This window comes from Anser anser, assembly GCF_964211835.1.
Source record: "Anser anser genome assembly, chromosome: 9".
NCBI classification, from domain to species: domain Eukaryota; kingdom Metazoa; phylum Chordata; class Aves; order Anseriformes; family Anatidae; genus Anser; species Anser anser.
The window spans coordinates 28,516,115-28,538,158 of record NC_139729.1 but is presented as its reverse complement, the minus strand read 5'-3'; the positions used below and the strand labels follow the sequence as shown (position 1 = coordinate 28,538,158).

The 22,044-nt window shown below is 43.8% G+C and overlaps 3 protein-coding genes across 7 annotated transcripts in view; 1 reads left to right on the top strand and 2 right to left on the bottom strand.

Moving 5' to 3' along the window:
* MED12L (mediator complex subunit 12L) overlaps window positions 1-22,044 on the top strand; it is a 140,284-nt gene that overhangs the window by 37,380 nt on the left and 80,860 nt on the right. The gene's annotated exons all lie outside the window — the stretch shown is intronic.
* Window positions 71-1,592, bottom strand: GPR171 (G protein-coupled receptor 171; the record flags this gene model as incomplete). Its single annotated transcript, XM_083848928.1, has 1 exon — window positions 71-1,592. One exon carries the CDS (start codon window positions 1,590-1,592, stop codon window positions 612-614), a length of 981 nt encoding a protein of 326 aa, XP_083705054.1. The 3' UTR covers window positions 71-611.
* On the bottom strand, window positions 8,635-9,764 carry P2RY14 (purinergic receptor P2Y14; the record flags this gene model as incomplete). Its single annotated transcript, XM_083848930.1, has 1 exon — window positions 8,635-9,764. The coding sequence occupies one exon, from the start codon at window positions 9,762-9,764 to the stop codon at window positions 8,751-8,753; it is 1,014 nt and encodes a 337-aa protein (XP_083705056.1). The 3' UTR covers window positions 8,635-8,750.

Here is a 22,044-nt window from a genome sequence, read left to right as displayed (position 1 = left end):
TTTCTGTAATAATGCGTTGTTAGCTTTTTTTCATATTCATTGGAGTAGGAGCAAAGGAAGGCAGTGGAAGTTGATAAGAACAAGAACTTTATTTATGAAAATTGCAGGTGAAATTTAAGCGAATACAGTATTTTCTAAACAGTTCAGCTTAAAATTGCTTTCTAGAATAAGTAATACTCTTTAAAATGCTTTTAGGTTAATTTTATCTATGAAGAGCTGTGCAGGTAATGAACTCCTTTTTAAAAAAATCTTTACTTCATTGCACCAAGTCATTTAATATAGTATGCAATATTTTACGTAGGGTGAGTTCAGGTGTTTACTGTAAATAATTAGAATGTATATTTGAGTATGAAAAAAATATTCTGAAGTGTTGCTGATTCTTCATAGGTTGTCACTGGTACATTGAAATATTTCTGAAAAGCAGCGTCAAATGTTCTGCTAGTTCAGACCTACCATGTGAATGTATAACAAAGCAATTAGTACTGTCATTCAAGTTTTTTCCTTCTGCTTGGGCTTATGATTCAACAATAATGTTGCTGACCCTAGTAGCCATGCTTCTTATTGCACAATCGCTGTTTATATCCTGTATTTGCACACAGTTTCCATGTAGTTCAGAATTCGTATGTCTGCACCTGCTGTTTGTTTCTGTGTTCTGGCTCTTCATCTGTGAAAGCCTTTGTCTCTTTGGGTGCTATGAAAGTCTCAGTAACTTTCAATTTGAATGAATTGGAAAGGTGATAATACAGAATAGGGTCAAAACAGAGGTTTGATACTGCAAACAGCAAGGTAGATTCTTTTGCTTGAAAGAGTGTTTGCTTCAGAGAGCAGTTGGTTATGGCATCATTCTGGCTCAAAGTGTAGGGAATGCGAACGATGTGGTATGGAACAAAACACAGTATGTAGCCTGCTGTTACAAGCAATATGTTGATCAGGGCCTTCTTCACATTCGCGTAACTCTCACTGTATTTGTTTCTGTAGAGTTGTCTAACAACAAGGAAATTGGAAATCAGTATCACAGCTGAAAAGTTCAGGAATATTGCTGTACATACAAAATTTGTAAAAACGTGCCAGTCTCTTCCAAATTTTGTTTTGAAATCAATGCACCCTGCATTAGGCCTTTCTTCAATGGTTTTGATTGGAATAGCCATGTTAGGCACTGTTATAAGGAGAACCATTGTCCATACAACTGCAGACAACATCTTGGCAAATCCAGGCTCTTGAATGCGGTAGATCTTACAACTGTGCATTAGCTGAAGGCAACGATCCATGCTTACAAATCCCAAGAATATAATTGATAAATACATGTTCAGGTAGATGAAACAGGCTGTAACTTGACAGTGGAATATTCTCAGTTTCCAGGATGCAACTCCTAGGTCAACAATTATCTTCACTGGCAACGCCAAAGTCAACAGAAAGTCTGCCGTTAAGAGGTTAGTTAAGTAGATGCTCATACACTTCTGTTTTTGACCTTTTTGTGTGAATGCCCATAGTGCAAAACAACTCCCCAGAAAACCCATTAGAAAAATTAAGTAGTAAAAATAGGTAAAAGGTTCCATTTCTGTCTTGATATAGCATTGTGAAACGTTTGACATGGTAAACTTCTTGTGCGCGTTGGTTTTGCTGTCAGGAGATATCAAGAACCTACAGAAAAACCAAGAAGACGTCAACTTTTCCTGACCAACAGTAGTAGTTACCTGAGAATTTTGCTTGAATAATTTCATGAAAAAAAATGCAACCAAGAAGAGATATTTTTCTCACTATTCATGCTACTTCACAGATGTTTAAGAGAGCTTTGTTCTCGTTGGAAATGTCTAGAAATGTATGAGGATTTGTTCATGACAGCATATAGACTTTTGAGAAACATTTTCACAAGAGCAGTCTTTCAGGTTGTATGCTTAGTTCAAAAAAATACAAAAAGAAAGTTTCTAATCTGTTTATGCATCTAATTAATAATCATTGCTGTAACCTTTGTAACTCTGGAACAGTTTAAACTACATTTAAAACTAGTAATGTTTGTAGCAGTCTCACTAAAAAAAAAAAGTGTATCAGGAGTTTTGAAGTTAACGTACTGTCAAACCGATATGCAGAGGTGTCAGCCAGATGACCAAACTGTTCTCATCAGTTCTAAGTTTTTGCCAATTACTGTCCCTCTTCCTACTTGAACAGAGGATAAATTAATTGCATATTTTAATGAGACCTTTAGTAAAGCTTATTAGAAGGAAGCAGCTACTAAATAATTTTATCAACCTCATTTTTAGGCTCAGTAGAAATTATTGGGAAGAAAAGTAGAAAATTATGGTGGTATTTTTTTTAAACTAAATCTACTAGTCCCCAGCCAAGTTTTGTTTTGATTTGCTCTGCCGTCTGAGTGCTGCACAGAATGTCAGCTGGGATGGAGGTATGTTTGTTAGAATTTCCTGGAACGAAGAACAACGCATTTATGTCTTACATAGCCTAAAACTGCAACACTTTTTATTTCACTGTATTGTTTCAGATATTAATATACAAGTGAACTACTGCATCTGCATATTTATTTTCTGCTGTAATATACGTATCCAGATGTATGGTAATTTCTGTTACAGTTCACATAAATGCAAATGATTACAAATACTGCAGTGGTTTAAAATGCAGGAAAAAAGTAGTTTGTGTCTTGTAATTAGCTTTCCGCAGGTGGCCTCTATTGTCCTAAAACCCGTAACAGAATCGTGTGAAGTTCTGGTGTGCGCAGCGTGGGAGGGCGCAGGCAGCGCTCTCTGGCCCGCTGGGCTTGCTGCTGTGCTCCCGTGCTCGTGGTGCGGCCTCCGCCAGGCTCGGGGGTGGCATCGCGCCTGCCGACGGGCAGCCCAGCGGGCTGAACCCCGAAACGGGGCTGGAATTTGAGCCTGCAGGCATACGGCATGGCCGCTGCCCAGTAACGCTGCCTGCAGGTGGGGCACAGGCTGGAGAGCTCTGCTCGAACCTGACTTTCGATGCGTTTGGCACAGTTGATATCAAGCTGTATATTCACATAGACCTAGGGAGACTGGAACAAAGACTGAAAGCACGTACCTGTCTTACTGCTCTCTGGGGTCTCCGGGGCATCAGGCTATTAATGCTCGGTGTCTCTCTGCGACTGTTTGCTCATAGTCCAATAGCATGTTAATCTTTTCCCCTCGCTGCCTCTACTGGTGTTTTTTGAATGCGTCTGTGGTTTTTAAATGTGCTGATTGACGCAATTAAAACCAGCATTCAAATAGCTAAACCACGTGGAAGTTACCTAGAAGAGAGGTGCCAGAAAGACGTAAGTGTTCGTGGAACTACCCGCGGGTGCCTTTGTTGCTTCCTTTCTCTAGCGCAGGCGTCGGAGGCTGGGCTCACGCCGGCAGCAGGCGGCAGCTCCCCGGCCCGGGGCCGTGACCGGGTGCTGTGCCGGGAGCGGTGGCAGAAGGGTGCTGCGGGAGGAGCCGGGCAGGCGCGGCGGTGTGACCGGGGGTGCGGAGAGCCGCAGGTCGGAGTGTGCTTCTGCGGCTTTTGCAGTGTAAGGAAGACGGTCACAGTTGCTTTCTCTGTCTGCATCAGAGAGCTGATACGGATGGCGAATAGTCCCTTAAAATTGTTGATGTCTGCAGACCTGAAGGCAGTGAAATTTTCACTCTTCTGCTAACTTCAAGCCTGAAACTTTAAATGTCTGTGTGTTCGCTCTATGTACGGGTGACGAGACATTTACGGTTGGGTCTGCCTCAGCATGTGGACTCTTTCCTGTAGTCCTTAAAACTGCCTCAGGGTACAGATCGGTCCCAGGTTCTTGAACTGGGACTTTAGATGCGTGACACCCTATGGGCTCCATCTTTTCTTTAAAAAGCAATAAAAGCCTCTCTTTCCTTCTAATATATAAGTCTTAGACTTAAATTCTATGGGCAATCACGGATAGAAGCATATGGATTTTGCAGTGTCATTGGTCCTTATTCATTATTTCCTTGAATGAAAATCCAAGCTTTGGAAATCTCATGCGTGTTTTTTCTAGAGTTGTAACCTAATTTACAGATTTAACAGTGCGTAAGGATTATTTCTGTTAAAAATTAAAATTCTGAACCTTTGGACATTTGCCAGACACAATTAAAATAAATAAAATAAAAATAGCACAGTGGGGGTATATAGGGAAAATGCTTGTAATTTACTCCCTTCCTTCCCTTTTTTCTTTTCTTTAAACCAAGCTAGGAGGGCTGAGGTACTGACAACAATACTGAAAAAGCAACATTAGCAGTCTGTTGTAGCTGAGAATCCACAGGAATTTACAAGTCATGTACCATAGCCTTGTGAAAAAACAAGTTAAGAATGTCTGGTTTTAGGTTTAGTCATAAGATGAAAGTTCAGACCATATTTGTTGAGATGTTTGCAAAGCTTCATAATCTGGAATGATCCTATATTCAGTTTTGAGCAAACGTGAACTAATTTTATGGTGTTATGCTCACCATGCAAAGCCAATCTTTGCATAGTTTTATTTATTTTTAACTTGAAATGCAGGATTCAATCTTTTTTTTTTTAATCAGGTCAAACATCACTCAAAAATGGTCAACACTTCCAACACAAGTGTTTCAAGAGGAGAGGAAACATGAGAACATGAGACTACCGAGTTGTAATTGTTTATACTGCTAATTGTTTCATCCTATCCCCCTGTCTATATAGCTAATGTAGAAGGCCATTGTAGTTTGTAAATTACGGATGCAGGTGGTAGATTTTGCTGTAATTAAGGTTGCTGAGCACTTCTCATCATAAGTCAGAAAAAACGGGCTTAATTGGGTTTGAAATCTTCCATGATGAATGCTTAGGCTGACCCCTAGGGATTGGAAGGGTGGTGCAAAGAAAGGATGGGGTGCTGGTGTGAGCGGGATCTCTGCCAAAATGGTTAATCAGTTCTGAGGAAAAAGGAAAAATAACATCTAAACATGGAAAAAAATCAAAAAAATCCGGTGACCTATAAAAGCATGAGGTGCCTTGTGTTTCGAACTGGACGCACTTACGTGAGTGATCCTGGCGTCGGGATTACTTCTGACACGTCTCCACCTTCTGTGTACTCAGCTACGGAAGACTTTTTTGGAGGCTTTCTGGGGCTCAGCTGCAATAGCTGCTATTTTCTCTCCTGAGCACACACCGCTGCACGTGCGGCCGGGCCGTGTGCCTGCCTCTGCGGGGAGCCGGGCAGCGTGGGTCCCTCGGCTGGTCCGCGCCGTGGGTGGCTGCGTCTCGCTGTCTTCTGAGGCTGTGCGGCAGGGACAGGCGCGAGGGAAGAGCCCGCTCCTGGTCAGAGGGGCAGTGCTGGAGAAAGGCGTCTAAAGACCTCGGCGTGGTCTGGGAAGCATGGTTACGGGAGCGATGGAGGGAGACCGGTGGAGGTGCCTCTGAAGGGCTCGGGCTAGCTCCTCAAGGAGCGGGCCTGCTGGCCGATGCACGGGGTGGAGAGAGGCTGCGAGAAAGGGAAGGATACGAGAGTAGCTGGGGCGGATGGGGAATGAGTCTGAACGTACCCCTGAGCCCTTCTGCCTTCACCAGGCTTGGTTTTTTTGACTGTATAGTACTGTGTCGCCAGCACTGTGCCAGGGCTGCGTGGTGAGGCGCTGACAAACACCGCGCCCAGCCAGGCCGCAGCACCTCGTGTGGCATCCCTTTCCCGAGGGCTGGCTCGGGTTGGTTCCCCTGGTGGTCCGCCAGGAGATGCTGCCCCGCGCTTCCTCCTCCCCGTGCGGTGGGCAGCGGGGGTGGCTACAGCTGGCTCCTTGCTGAGACTCACCTGCCGCCGCGCTTCTCCGCGGTGCTTCGCATTAGCGTTTGTGAATCGCTCGGACATCTGAGGCTTTGAAACCAGGAGAAGTGGTTGTACAAACGGGCAAGTCCAGCATATTCTCTTACAGTTTTTCATGGCTTTCTCTGGCTGATTAGAAATTTTTATTCCATTGCAATGTCTGTGTTGTATATGAAAATATAACTGATCTTTAATTCTGAGCAGAAATACCTATTTCTGATTAAGAAAAAAAATTGTGTTTTTATTTAAATGCACAAAGATCTGTTCCGTGTAGTGTGTCACGGATCCCTATGGGCATCAGAGCATTGTTCGGCACGCGGCGTTGTGTGACCTCCAGATATTAGGGGTAGACAACCACAAGCAGTACCTCCAAATGTCCTGGGGATGAACTTCAGCAGCAGCCACGAAGACACAGGTGCTATGAAATGTCAAGTAGCTCCATAGCCTCCGTTAAGCCTTCTGTCAATTAGCGTGATTTAGTTCTGTTTGAACAGAGCTTTACAAACATGCAGTGCCCTGAAGTGATGATCATTAGCACATCTAATAAAGATACTATCATAGAATCATTAAGGTTGGAAAAGACCTTCAAGGTCATCTGGTCCAACCATCACCCTGCCACCAACGTCACCCACTAACCCATGTCCCCATGTTCCATGTCCAGCCTTTCCTTGAACATCCCCAGGGATGACTCTACCACCTCCCTGGGCAACCCGTCCCAGTGCCTGACTGCTCTTTCTGAGGAGAAATGGCTCCTCATGTCCAACCTGAACCTCCCCTGGCGCAACTGGAGGCCATTCCCCCTAGTCCTATCGTGAGTTACCTGTGAGAAGAGGCCAACCCCATAAAAGATGATCTTATCTTTTTAACAACAATTACAGTTTTGGAAGTTCACTGTCTGTTAAAAAGAGTCACTTTGAGTTGTTACTCACAAGGTGTTGGGTTACGGTAGGATCAGCGGTCACAGAAGTGTTTTCTGACTAGTGCAGTTATTGGAGGGAGGGGTTTTTGTTTTGTTTTTCAAATGAATCAAAAGCCTGAAATTTAGTATCGCTTTTGAAAAGATGTATTGGTCAGCATACTTTCACCTGGATTCCTGTATGCAAATTTTTGTCATTCTGGTATCAGTAAACTGGTGGGCTGAGGAGAAAATTCCCCAGTATAAATTATTTTTTTCAAAGTTTCGAAAGTAATAAAAATGTTTATACAAATATGTATTGTGGACATGGTTTTCATCTCTGTATGCCACAGTACTTTCTCAGACATAATTATTTAGATTTTATGTAGGCACATAAAGCCAAATATTTTTGCAATAAATAACAAAAAATCACCCGCAAATCAAACGATTCCCTTCCCTTGCAGGCTATTTTCCTTGCTTGGAGGGAAGAGCCTGCCAAGATTTAGTTTGATGTGTATCAGGGAGCTCTAAAGGAACCATATAGATAATCTTTTATGTATTTTCTTTAAAGAAAACAACAAACAAAAAAAAACAGACAGCCCTCTTCTGTAGTCCCTAAGCCCCAGTTCAGGCTGTGGCTTGCTGCAGGCCCCTGCAGTGGGACGTGCTCGTGCATCACCCTGAGACATTACCTGTTAGGACTAAAATGAAACATAGAGGCAGAAAGGTGTAGCACATGCTATTTTTGTTCCTATAACTTCTTTGTTAAGCAAAATGAGAGCATCCAGCTTCTGGAGCCATTGCCTTTTGTGGATATTTCCAGCATTGCTGTGTTTTTCCTGTATGATGATAAAATCAATCAACACAAGTGGCTGGGCTGAAAAATACCGTTAAAAATGAGATTACAGTTATACATAGAAGGTTGGGGGCTTTCAGCTCTTATCTTTGTACAGAGAGGAGTGTTTTTTCCTATGTTTATGGCACTATGGTAAACAGCCACTGTTCTTTCTGGATTTAAATGTGCTGCCTTGCAGTTCCTAGGTGGCTGTACGTGTGTGTTTTCAGACTGCTCCTTAACTGCTCTTACCTCCTGCAGCAGCACAGGGGGGAGTTACTAAAATCTCAGTCAGTTACTAAAATCTCAGTCAATTGGGCATATGAACACTTTTGGTGTACACCATGTTATTTCAAAAAAGCCCTAAAGAATATGGTACAGTGTAGCTGTGCTTGCTGGTTTATAGAAGGAATACTTCTTAAACACCTTCTTGTACTGAACATTGCCTTTTAGAGAAGTTCTCTGACTTCTTGATGTCTAGGAGTGACAACTAGTCATGTTGTTTAATTCACTAGATTTATAGAATGCTTCCCCTAAGAAAGTCAGCATAGTTTTATAAATTTTAACAGTTTTTTTTCAGGCTCTGTGGAGATTGTTGAGGATTTGATCACTGTATTTAAAACAACAACAACAGCAAAAAGTGTTGTTTTTTTTTTTTTTTCCTTGGCAGTTGTTGGAAGGTACCATAGCTTTGCTCTGTGAGCTGGTGAACACCCACAGAACTTCCCCTCAGAATCTCGGTACTCTTCAGCTGGCTGGTAGCGGCCAAGTCGGGGGGGGTTATGCTCAGCTTTTCGTGTTGCTTTGGAGCAGTCTGCTCCAGTCGAGGTGGGACAGTCAGTCGTTCCCAGGCCCTTCAGGCTGTTTTCCTGCTACGCATGTGTGTCGTGCCTGGCTTCACGAGAAACAGAAGATCAATTTGATGATTAGGATGTTGGATAATCGTTTCAGAGAACCGCGGACTGGAGACCCAGAATGTTTTGTTCCAGTTATTCCTCTCTTTTTTTGAGATCCAGACAGGTCATATCACACCATAATGCAATCATAGCATCAGCTGAAATAGCACATAGTAAATATACTGATAGCATGCAAAAATCTTTTTATAGAGAGAAATGCCACTTGGTATTTTACTCAGAAACATTTTTTTCTGTTTTATTGCTGTTTCTCATCTGTTCAGTTTCTTTCTGAGACATTGCGTTCTTGAGTAACTTTCAAGCATGCGTTATTTCACAGACCTAAACTTACAGAATATTCACACTTTCCTGAAGTGTATTTGATCTTCTAGATTTAGAAATGTCAACCTCACGTGAAGTTTTCAGCTTGAGGTGCAGTTTTTGATACAGCTTTTCTCTAAAAGGTAGGCAGAGGAAAAAATAAATAATGGGATCAAGGCACACGTTTGCAGCAGACAACACAAGAGTAAACTCCTTTGCGTAGAACAGAGTTGTTTGTGACTGGCAGTTGAACTGTGAGCTAGTTTGACTTAAAGTGTATGGTATTCTGCAGAAGTGATATGGTACAAAGCAAATGACAAATACAAACATGATACTGAATATATTACGACTGGTTTTTCTCTTGGTAATGTCTGAGTTCCTTCTGAATTTTTTATAGGAGCTATATATTTTTTTTGATATTGAAGTGTAAAAAATGATTAGTAGAAGAAAAACAATCCAGAAAATGCCCGTGCAAATGTAACTTGACACCTCGTGCCACTGTCTGCCAAGCTCACTTTTAAGACCAATGCATTTTCTGGAATAATTTGCTTTAGAGACTTCAGTAGTTAAAATCATATTTGGAAGGGATATGAACATAAACAATAACCATATGATTATAGAGATAACCTTACTGTAGTTAACCGTGTGAACAAAGGAGGTGAATAAAGGCTTTACAATTTTATAGTATCTGTCAAAACCTATGAGGCCAAAAAATGTTATTCCAATATACATGTTTGTATAAAAAACAACTGCAGAGTATCTGCACACAAACATGTTGAGCTGTGGATGTGCAATTTCTGAATCAGCAAGAATTTTGAAAGGAAACGTCAAGCTCATTAGGAGATCAGCAACAACAATGTTTTTGAGATAGACAATAAAACTCTTCTCGCTAGAAACGTATAGAAAGATCCATGCTGCCACACTGTTCAGCAGGAATCCTACTATGAAAATTAAACAGTAGACCAGGGGAATGACTGTCTTAGTTATTACAGTGTCGTAACTGCAGTTGTTTCCCGAGGAGTTTGTGCTGGAGTTGAACATCTTACAATATCTTTGTTCCTAGAAGCAGAGGAAAGATTATCTCAGTAAGATAAAACCGTGATGTGCTTTCCATTAATTAGTATGAGATTTCTACTCTTGTTTCAAAGTAAACTTGGCATACTTCTGAGAAATCACATTTTCATTTCCAAGGGCGATGCATAGTAAGTGTTTTCCAAGTGATTCAGTCTCACTTTTGGATGATATACAAGGGCATGCTGCTGTTCTGAAAATCCGTTTGTTTTTAGATTGGACTTGAGTCCGTTGTCTTCGAGTCCTGTACCCTCCTTTTCTGTGTGTGTGAGGAACTAGAAATGGGACTGAGCCACAATGGTTTAGTGACTCTAAGTGCATCACATTAAACCTTAAGGACCAGCATGTATTTTTAGCACTGGTTTAACCAGGAAACATGTGAGGGATATAAATATTCCTTGTACAAGTGTTCTGTTTTGTATACAGTCATGGTAAACATGCTTCTGTTAGCCGAGACTGGGAATAAGTAGTATATGCCAATGTTTTCTGATGCTCACTTGAAGGAAAGCCTTATGTGCAGCTAGCACAGTTTGCTTTAGTTTTACTTTTAGTAGCACAACATACAGGAGTCTGTGTATCAGCATGAAATAAAAGCTAGAACTGTGCTCCCAAGTCATTCAGACTTAAATTTTAGATGATCCCCATGAAGGCTCTGAGAAATCAAATCTGCTGTCTGCTTTTCTTCGACAGAAGGCTTAGGGGGATGGATGACCCTCTGTAGGAAAGGCTGAACAAATACAGATATATTGCTGCTTCATTGGCAAATGAAAACTAAGGCAACTGGAAACCACGTGCCGCAGAGCTGGATGGAAAAAGAAAAAAGGGGGAGGGAAAAGCCCAGCCTGCCTGTTAGAAAGTAAGTGTTTTCCGTGTTGCCACAATTCACAGTCAGTGGCTGTTGCCTCTGTGTAGCAGGTCGGAACCTGAATTCAACTTTGCAGTAACCGGAAATGGGAACTCTGTTTCACATAGGTAAAATTGTTTCATTTGGTATTTTGTTTTGTATATCTCCTTTGAAGGTGCTATAAAGGCTGACAAGCTTAGTTGCTGGTTTGGAACTTGCTTTCCAAGTGGAATAATGGAGCATGAATTAACATTATTCACACCCAGAGCCTTCAGTTAATCTCTACCTGGTTGTTCTCCCGTAAGGAGACCTGCAGTCCTATCTTTCAGTTTAAGCTCTAGTTGTTGTGGCATTTGCTTCTGTTTGGTTGGGTTTTTAATGGGAAAAGATGGCGTGGTCAGTGGGTGGTGGAATAAAACTGCCAGGTGAACAGGTGTGTAGGATTATGAGATAATAATGGGTAAGGTTTGGGGTGATACTGCTGGAAGTAGGAGGATCTCTGCTTCTCCCTCTGTGTCCTCAGTCAGCTGGAAAGCACCAGTAACAAATGGCACTTTTAGTTAAGGTGTTAACATACTGTATTTGAAAGCTGTTCTCTTCCCACTGCTGCGTGCGGTGTGTGTGTGCTGTTTGTCCTGTAAGGCTGCCCAAGCAGGACCTTCTCTGCATGTGGTGTGCTCAGACGTTCTCCCTGATCTGTAGGGCTTCCTAAACGAAGTACATGGAGGTGGGCTGTTTTACGCTTGGACCTGGTGGTAGCAGACATTAAATGTCTTGGGAAGTCCATGAATTATTACTTGCACTGAGGCATCATACTACAAAGGATAATTTCAAGAGTGTGCGATTAAAGATGTGGTAATTACAACTGTGTAAGTGCACTGTCTCTAGCAGCATGGAGGAAACCCTAGACAAATTTCAATTCTGGTGCCAGCACATTTGTCAACTGTCCATGGCTGAAAAAAAAAGGCCAAGGCAGACTTTGTAAATCTTTCAGTATCAATGACGTATCCTTACCTTTCTTGATTTCACTGCTGTGGTGGTTTTCGTTAAGGTATTAAGGGTCTAGAGAGCCTTCCATTCTCAGGCACAGAGCCTCTCCTCTTGCTGGGTGAGCTGTGTGAAACAGGACGAGACGGTGGTTAGAGCTGTGTGTGCTGCCAGGTGGGACAGCGTAACCCTGGGGTGCTGGGGGCTTCCCCAGTGCCACTCCTGTTTAGCCCACCTGGGGTAAGTACTGCGGGGGAGTCCTGGCTCTTTCAGCAGGACTTCACCATTTGTTAGGGACAGCAGCCGTGTTCAACCTGGAGCCCACCGCTGTGTGGGTAAGATCCGGGCCTCTTGTCCCTCTCACGTGCATCATGTCGTTTGTGTTCATGATAAAACGTATCTGCCCTTTTTGTCACCCGGTCAGACACGTAGCTCTTTGTGAAAGCCCTTGTCCCTACGTGCTCTCTGAAGGCACCTGGCTGTGCTCCCCAGAGGACCGGAGCTGCCGGGCACACGGTGGGTCCATGGGATGCCATCTCCTGCCGCAGGAGGTCACTGAACTGGTGCGTTCCTCCAAATCAGCAAGTCCTTTGGGGTTTTCTTGAGACACATGACATGCCAGTCCCGATGTTACTGCCAGGGCTTCTATACTGTCCGTCCCAAGTGCTGTCTGCTTTTTCCTCCTGTATGCATCTCATCCCCAAGCCCTACACAGTCACCCCTTCCGTCAGCGTCCCTGCTTAGCATCGCCAAGCACCGTAGTCCCTTGACTGACCTGGTGGACAGGATCTCACCCTGACCCTTAGCCACCAGCTCTGTCTGCAGCCCTTTGCTTTGCACAGGACAGCAGCAGTCCTAGCCTGGACTTTTTTTCCTCCTCATTTCTACCTGAAGAGAGCAGCCAAGCAGCTCAGATTGAGAGAAACTGGCAGTATCTTGTAGCCAGTCAAATGTTATTTCAACAAAAAAAAAACACACGTGGAATAAAGCCACGACATCTTTTGTGACATCTCTTTTTTAGGATTATATTGCTCCTGGCGGCGTGTATTCTTTTGGTTGGCTATATAATTCTTGTGGGGAAGAAAGAATAAATAGAATTTAACTTCTTCGTGTAACACGATGTACATAAAACCTTACGAATTTATGATTCTGTGTCTGTGTTTCTCATTCCTTGTGTCTGCAAAAACAATCCCCAAGTTTGTACGTTCAGTGCATTCCCAACATTTCCTGCCAGTGACTGGGCAGAGAGGAGTCCCATTAGCATCCTTCAGAGTACTCAGTGTTGCAGTAGAAAGTCTTGACTTTTTTTTTTTGTTACAGTTGTAAGTGAATTCTCATTTCAAGATGGATGTAAAACATCTGTTTCTAAACCTGACACAGAACTGAGTACTGAGCATTTGTTCAGTTTATTCCTCCCTTCCTTCTTTTCCTCCCCATCTGCTCACCATTTAGAAAAAAAAAAGAAAAAAAAGAAGCGGGCTGACATTTTCAGGTGACCTAGTGATGAGGAAAATAAAGTAACTTGTTATTTCCAGGTTAGATCAAAGCAACTTAGTCTGCTGCACCAGCCTGGAAAGAGGGCAGTGGGGATGAGTTACGTGACCGGGGGACTCGCGGAGGCGCTGAGCGCGCTGAGCACCCTGCCCTGCGGCTGGGCTTGGCTCTGGGGCTCAGCGCCCCCGAAGACCCCGGCGTTCCAGCTGCCTGAGCCGTGCTCCCTGCGCTGCCTCCCACGGGTGGCTTCTGGGGAGCTCGGAAACGGCTTCAGCAAAGAACTTGCTGCTGTTAACGTGTCAGGAGATGGTGCACCACTAAAATGGTTCCTTTCATGCAGACAGCATTTGGCATTGACATCATTTGACATCAGGTTTTCCTGACCAAAATTTCTTCAGACAATTAGATCATATGTTATGTTCTCTCAGCATTTATGATTAATTTCTGGTGTCCTGAAGGACAAAGCCAGTGAGGAGAGCCAACTGGTATAAAGAGCCGTTGTAGATAAGATCGTTTATTTTCTTGTTAAAATAGCAAGCTTTTGAAGGGCAGCGTGAGCTCGTTTGGTTGCAGGGTGAGGACACTCGAGGGGAGAATTTTGGTCTTGCAAAAACCACCAGTAATTGTTTCATTTCTTCTTACTGTCCAGGGGTCCCTGTGCTACTTTTTATGTATGAAATTTAACAGCCTCATTTTCCTGATGAGAAGTTGAAATTTTCATTCTGTTTTCATTTCTGATTTTTAGACGAGGCTCTAAACTATTCTGAAAACAGTCTTTTATCTTTGAAAGATTAGAGCCTACATCGGTGTCTGGTCCCTGATATTCACACTGAAACCTGGCCAATGCTTTGAGCTGTTTTGTACATGGAATCATTTTCAGATCTAACCCAAATATTCCAGGCTTTTTAATTAAGCCTTACAAAAAAATCTCCAAATCCTTCCTGTCTCCCATCAGTTAAATATTTGAATTAAGCAGCAATGATTCCAAAAGTTAGGACTGTGGTACTAGGAACGGTCTGTTGGTGATTTGATTAGAGGACTAAAGAGACCAGCTTTTAGTAGCAATGGATCTATCAAATTTGGAATTATTCCTGTACAACTGTGTCAGTGAAATATTTTAATGACTGATAGTTTTCTTGTCCTAAAACTGGGTATTTGAAAGGAGACAAATGTCTCAAAAAATTGTTCCCTTTAATATTTTTTATTAATAGAACGTTTGCTTTTTAGTGCCATTTCTGATGTTTTATATTAGTTATGTTTCCTTGATCAAAAATTAAAACAAAAATAGTTGCTTAAGAAGAATATCTTTTACTGATTACACCTCAACTGTTTACATAAATCCAGAGCAGTCCTTGTCTGTACAGATCGGCAGCCTTAGGTGCAGCAGCTTTAGTCTGCTCCATGTCTCAGACTAATAGGCTTTTGCCTTGTCTGTTGTATTTATTTACAGTTCAATTGTGTTTTAAGTAATTTGTTTGTGGCTTGTATAGCACCTGAATGATTCCCTGTTGACCCTTGTTTGTCTATTACTGCTGTAATTTAAAAAAAGAATAGTTATTTAAAAGTTTCAATAAAATGTTCAAGAATGTTAATAACATAGAGAAATGTGTAATGAAGAGGCATGATCTTTCACCTGGAAAGACTTTTCAGCTATCAAATAAATTTACAGAATGCACCCTTTACCATTGCCTTACAATATGAATCACTGTAGGAACGCTATAAGCTGCAGCAGGTCGTTACTTACTGGTTAGAGTGAAGTCTCCTGTTTTTTCTGCTTTACCCATTGGGTTATTCCTTTGCAGCTGGGTAGTCTGTCAGTTCTTTCAGTGAATGCTTTGAAATATTATCTTCATTATCTATGTTGATAGTGATGAAGTTTCAGAATCGAGCTTGATCTCCACAAGCAAAAAGTTGGTGAGCCGCTTCACCAAATGTGGTCGAAATGTCAAGTGCTACAGATGGTCGGTGCTATTTTAGTGTACTTATACGTACTTCCACGAAGATCAGCTTTGAATTGGTTTCAAAAAAGACACATTTGTGCAGTTAGCCAAGCAGTAGGCTTAAGGGTTGCTGTTTTCTTTCCCCAAGCTGTTCCCAGGCCTTGCTGTGACCTTTTCTATAAAGCTTGCTACCCCGATAGCTTCTGTTTTAGTTAATGGGAGTGTCCTGAACAGGAGTTCATGGGGTTACGTCGTGTTTGCTCGGGGCGTGCTCAAATGCCGAGAGATTTATTCTTGGGACAAGTGATAAATCCCTGGTGTATGGCTATTTTCTTTCTTTTTTCAAATTATTATTATTATATATTTTTTTTAACCTAGCCACATGTCCGTCTGTCTTCCTTCCTTCCTGTTCTTCCCATATTTTTTCCTGGGAGGCTTCAAAGCCAGGCACAAAATTAGCTGAAATATATGGTAAAGGATAATCAAATATAATCTCTTATTAATCTGGAACACATTGAAGTTTATATTAAAGTAAAATTTGTAAATGGTATACAGTAATGTTAATAAACATGCAGTACATGACTTAATCTTTGCTTCACAGTGCACGACCCAAGCCTGCCTTTGAACACACGATTTCCTCAGGGACTTTCCTGCTGTGAGCGTGCATCACCTTACTAGAAGGGGCCCAAGTGTGGCCTGCTAAGGCTTTGCTGCAGTGTACGCGTCCTGTACTCAGAGCCAAGGCTTGTTATCTTGAATTAGTAGTCTCCTTAATTGCATTGAATCTCTCTCAGTGAAATAAGGTGATATCTTCAGAGACCTTAACAAAATTGCCTTTCATTATCGTGAGTGTTCTTATCCCTCTTTTATTTCTGAGACTCCCTGGTTGAAGCCGTAACGGTCAATTAATCATTGCTTTCAGGCGATGCATTTGGAGGTTCATTTCATTTAGCGTTCTTATAGTGCCTTATATTTTGTCTCGGCTGAGCTTTGAGCATTCAGCTTCTCTGCGAGTCTGAGTGCAGGCCCAGTGGGCAGCTGCCGAGCCGTGGGGGTTTGGCCGCCTGGGGACTGCGGAGGGTCCGGGTGTCAGAGGCAGGGCGCAGCCGACCTCCTTCAGCAGCCTGCAGCTGGGCGCCCTCCTCTCCTCGCAGTCCCTGCTGCACTACCACACCTCTGGCTCTTTCGCCTGTGGCTCCTGCGGGGATTTGCCGGTAGCAGCATGCTTCACTGGGACCGTTCTCACAGGTTCTGTCGTGTGAAATACCCCGTGTGCTGGTGGGCGGCAGCTTTAGCATTCCTGTCCTGCGGACTTGGCGTGTCCTGTCTCAAGTCATCAGGCTTCCATCTTCCAGGCAAACTGAAGGAAATCCGTCTGACCTAAAGAGTCATTGCTCTTCAGATGTCTCGGGAGAAAAGAGGGTTAAGCTGGTAGCTCAGGAAGAAGCGGTGAGTGCCAGAGGTTGCAGGTTTTAACCCTGCTCTGACTCGCGCAGCCTGGGGCACAGCCCTGCAGCAGGGAGCAGACCCCGTCTGCCTGCATGGCTGCTGCAGTGAACCCGGCGGCCCGTGGTGCTCAGAGGAGTGGCTGCTGTGTCCTTTTACTCTGTCCTGCCGCCCCGTGCCGTGTCACGAGCGTGACCGTTCCGCACACCTGCCCTGCACGGCCTGGCCCGTTTTGTTCCCTGTGCCAGCTGCTTCCCTGCTCGTCCAGCGTCCTCGCAGTCCTGTGTCCCGCTCAGGCCCTCTCCCCTCTCTGCTGGGGTTTGAAGGGGCCCATTTTCCTGCTTCCCTGCTCTACGCGGGTGTCACGCGCTGCAGACATGGGCTGCGAGCAGCCGGGGGGAGCGGCGTTGTCCCGGGTACTTTGCCAGACCCGGGGGCAGTTCGCAGGGGGTGGCGGGCGGTGCTGACACGGTGTCACCGGGGCGCGTCCCCTTACCAGGGCTCCAGCGTCGGTGAGCATCTCAGGCAGGGTTGGGGTCCTCGAAGCCTGGTGGTCGTGGGATAGCACTTTGTTTTAGCTGAAGCACGCTTCAGGAAGGTACGGATTCTCTTTGATTGTTCAGAAAGCAGAAATAGAGCTTGAGAGGCATCACACAGGTCTGTGAGTCGGCAGCCGGGTTTCCTACGGTGAGCAGGACAGCACTTACTGGCAGCACACGCTGTTCCTTCTTGCAGCCGGGTCTGTGGTCCGTGATGTGGTCCCGAGTTCTGTCCGGGCTTGGCAGGAGACCAGGCCATCAGCTCTGCGAAGGCAATCAGGGGTGTGCTGCTGGGAAGCGCTCCAGCTCCTTGCCTGCGCTTGGCACGTGCCCAGCCCTGGCTCCCGATGGACAAGGGTGCCAGGGTGCCGCCGTCTCCTCGGGAGACTCCTGCGAGGCGCCGAGGCTGCCCGTCCTACGGGTCTGCGGGCCGGCAGCCGCACAGCCCGGGCAGCCCCGCTGCAGCCGCGGGGCCCGGCCGAGGCAGCTCGCCCCAGGGCCCCAGGGCAGGTCCTGCCCTGCTTGCTCCTCCTCTGGCCGGCGGTCTTCTGCACCAGGGCAAGGATCAGGCAGGATGATGCAAAGGGCTTTTCAGATCGTCCCCAGAAGGCACACGATCAAACTTCTCATCTCTTTCCATCTACCCTATTGTCATGTTATTTTTGGAGCAAGGAAAAGAGGAGAGGGTCAGATAAGGCTTTGGCTGATCAGAAGAGCTTTACAAGCCTGTAGTTCTCTGAGGCAGGCAGGCTTTGTAATTCCTTCTGTAAAAACCTTTCTTTGTTTTTCTGTTTTATTTTTTTGCTGTTGTTTGGTCGTGTCCTTCCCCCCCCCCCCCCCCCGCCCCTTTTTTTTCTTTCCCAGAAGCAGCAGCAGCAGAAACCTCAATATCCCTTTTGGGACCAGGATCAACTTTCACATTGTGACTCACAACAAACTTTTTCCAATAGCTTCCTCATCTAAACCTAAAATTGCAGTAAGCAATCGTCTGTTTGTGTCCGGAAGAAATCCTCGCAGAGGAGGAAGAAAAGTGTAGTCTGCAAAAACAAGCAAGTTTGAAAGGGAAACATAAAATAAGGATAAGAGGAGCTTAACTGCTTAAGAGGAGCAAAGCAAAACTGCCCATAAATTCCTCATCTGCTCCTGGATGCAGGAAGCTTGAGCTGGAGCTAGCTTTTCTGTACAGTGTATAGCATTTTCTTTTATGTTTTTCTGAAGCGTAATGTTTCTTCTTGAGCTAGTTAGCTGAACTGCAGTGCGATCACAGGCCTCCATCCCTGAGTGGCTCAGTAATTTGTTATTTTTCAATCTATAAAGTAGACCTTTCCTAGCTAACTGAGGTGGATGTGAACACAGGCGAATTGTCAGGACTGCGTGTGTGCTGACCGTGCAGTACTCCTGCCTTGGTAAAGCCAGGGCTGAGACCCAGCCGTCCCATCCTGCAGCAGCTGAGCACGGTGGTCCTGCAGGGCAGGAACTGCCCTTTTCCTCAGCTTCGTCCTGTCCTGGGACTGCTCGTCTGAGCAATCTTGTGCTGTGGTTACAGGGAGAAATGCTTCACACTTACTTCTTAATCTGATGCATGTAAGAGAGAAGATCTTAGCTTTCTCTGGGATGCCGTTGGTCAGTAAGTACTCCTCAAGGTAATAACCAAATAAACATTAGGAAATGGTCACATTTGAGTCTTGTACATAGGTGCATACTGACTTTCCTTTTTCAGTGAAGATAGCTATGAAAACTTTAAGTCATGTGAATCTGTTGTTCTTTTATTATAAGTTAAGAACAGTTAATTTCCATGGTTGGCCTGAAAACTTCCTTTTTTAGAGTCATAAAATCCAAATACCCAGATTCTGTGCTCTACATTGTCTTAATCAGAAAGCCCATGAAATTATCTGTTTGCACTCAAAGTTGTTGCCCATTAAATGTCTTGGGGCACTGGGGGATTGGCCTGCTAGGTTTTAAAGTTTAATTCTCCTTACATACCAGAGGTTTCCTGGAAGCATCACATCTGGCAATCATCTCAGCAGTGCAGTGTCATGTTCCCTGCCATCTGCCGTGCTGATTAGCTGATCCTGTAAGCCTCTAAGTCTGCACAGGACTGAAAAGCCACCGCGGGGTGTGTGTGTCTGTGTGTCTTACTCTTCCAAGAAAGGAGTTGCTTCAGGGAGAAACCTGCTGATTTTTACCCATGGTACCCTTAGTTCTTGGCATTGCGTCAGGTAGGAGTGTAGGTAAGCAAGAAATCATTGCAGTGGTATCAAGACCAGGCTCCAGGACTGCAAAGCGGTAAATAGGAACTGCTTAAAAGATATGCCAGTCCTGCAGGAACTAAAGCAGAAAGTACACAGAGAAGACACAGGTGCCATCTCTAGATAGGAATGGTGTAAATCTGTCAGATGTGCATTTGTCAGTGGGATAGAATTTGTGGTTTAGACACCTCTGGCTTTTAATGAAAGCACATGGATTGAATGTGCTTATAATACACAAAGGTGCCAGGGCAGGTGTCTGTAAAGTAGATGCCGATCTGAAGTTGTTGATTTCCAATACAAGACAAATTCTAGGGCACTTTTGGATGCATGGTTTTTGCATATTTGGGTTTTGATTACAGGTTATTCTCTATTTGAAAGGCTTGATTTGAATCGAGAGTCCGCCTTGAAAAATTCCTGCCTGCATAAAAGAGGTTCTCTGTGCTTTCTAGAATTTGGTTCCTTTCCTTGTGTCTCCTATCAAATCTTGAGTTGCCCTTATGCAGCCTAGGAATGGAACTTTGATGTTGTGAAGTACTTCTATTCCTTAGTTTGGTTCGTTGTCATTTGGCTATCTTTTCCCATCCTTTTCCCCACTGCTGCCCCCCTGAAAGAAAAAAGGAAAAGAATGCTTTGAAACAGAAAGTGAAGCATCTTGTTCTTGTCAACCCTGATAACATTAAAGGAAAGCTGTCTTGTGTAATGTGCATATGGTGGAGATGGCTGTTGCTTTTCAGCTGAGTGTAAGGATACATTGAACAACACGTGCATTGCAAATGAGTGCTGGCAGGACTTTTTTTTTTTTTTTTAACTTTGCATAATAGGGTTCTGGAAGTGAGCACTTTCAGCTTTGATGTTGAGTGAGTGAATGTTTAACGAACTGTAGTTCTGCAGAGAGAGACTATTTCTCTGAAGAAAACAACACTAGCACCATATTTATGTAAACCTGCTGATTTAGACTGAATACCTCAGAGTAACAGTGTAAGCAAACTGATACTGCAGTTGATTTCCACCATTTGCATTACTGGGGGTCCAGGCTTTCTTTAAAAAATCTCGTTTGCTTCTTTGTGACATAGCGAAGACCACAGCACAATACTCCAAGGAATGCAGCATGCTTGTTCTCCGCACCGGCAGCCTTCGTGTTAATCCTTGATGACTGTTCCTACTTCCATGACTTCTCAGAACAACGTCTGCTGAAACTTAACAAGATATTTTCATAACCGTTTTTGTTTGGCTCTACTAATGTAATGCAATTGAGCAAAATTCCCAGAATGAGGTATGCAAAGGTTGTTAAATGCAATCTGCCTTGGAGTGGAAGCTTAATCTCATTTTTATAGAGGGATTTTTTTTTTTTTTTAGATTGAATGTTGCCACTTATTTCTTGCAAAGTCAAGGGTTGTTTTCTGTACTTTGCCAAATATTTCTGGGAGTTGCACCCAAAGTATTTTAAAATAAACTGAGTGGGAATTTTGGATGGGCAGCGTGACCTTGCTGCTCAGGCTTGCAGTCTAATACTGTCAGTCACGAACTTTATTGCCCAGAAGGAAATAAAGACGATGGTGTTTGCCTTTAGTAACGAGTGAGGAACATGATTTTGCCTATGTGTTTGAAGTATTGAGGTGAAGGAGGAAAAGCTTATAAACAACCCCTAAAAAGGGGCTTTTTCATGCTAAATGTTCAAAGCTGTTCCTGCAGCTTTAAATAGCCATCTTGTTTTCGGACTGTTAGGGATATCTCTTTTCTCCCTCTTACTTCATCTGGTGTATCATTTTTTCCATCTTTATTGTTAGAAGGAGAACAGTAGAAGCAGAACATGATTTGCCAGGAAACCAGAAGTGAAATGTTAGCGGTCTTCCTCTCTGAAGATCGCAGGGAGCCAGCACTTACTGGAAAGGGAAGGCAATTCTAAGTAGGCAAAGTCAGCTCAGACACCAGCTGAAGTGCTAGGATGTGTGGGTGCTTGGTAGTTTCCCTGAAGCTGTGCTGGTCTCATGATGCAGCTCAAACTTCATAGTATGAAATTATTTTAAAATGTGGTAATATGCTGGAAGGTAGCAGAATCCAGGGGTGAGCAACTGTGGGGATGACTTTTTTGTGTTGTATGTTATATTATGAAATTATGTCATTGTAGGATTGCTTAAAGGTATGGCTGTACTTTTTGGTTTGCAGTGTCATTCTTGGTTAAAGCTTGCCAGAGTTGTTAAACTAAAGCTACCGAAGTACGTCGGTCAAAATGCTGCCTTCAGTGCTGGTCTGAAGTCTGCAGCTCCACATGACTGTGTGAGGTCCCAAACGAACAAGAAATGCAGTGCTTTCGAGTGCAAGTTGCAATTCTGTGACGGATTAAATGTTGCGGCACAGAGAGCTTTTTGCATGCTTCAGAGAAGTAACCAGTTGTCCAGGGGCAGGGGATTAAGAGCTCCGAGGGTGGGTAGGAAGTCTCGGCTCTGTGTGCAGTTTCACCCCGCTGGAATGATTCTAGACATCAGGGCAAACTGAAGGGTCGCTTTGTTATGCAAACATGGATGTTTTTCCAAAATACCAGCCAGTTTTAGTATATAGGGATCTACAGATACGGCTGCTGTGTCCAAGGCGTTGGAAAGAAAGCGGTGAGCTTGATTGCCAGAAAGACTTCTGCTGTATGTCGTATGCTTTTGGTGTCTTAAGAACAACTGATAATGTATTTTACCCTTAGCCATATAAGCCTTTTTCTTTCCCCAAATCACACATCTCCTAGTCTAGTTTTTTTCTTTA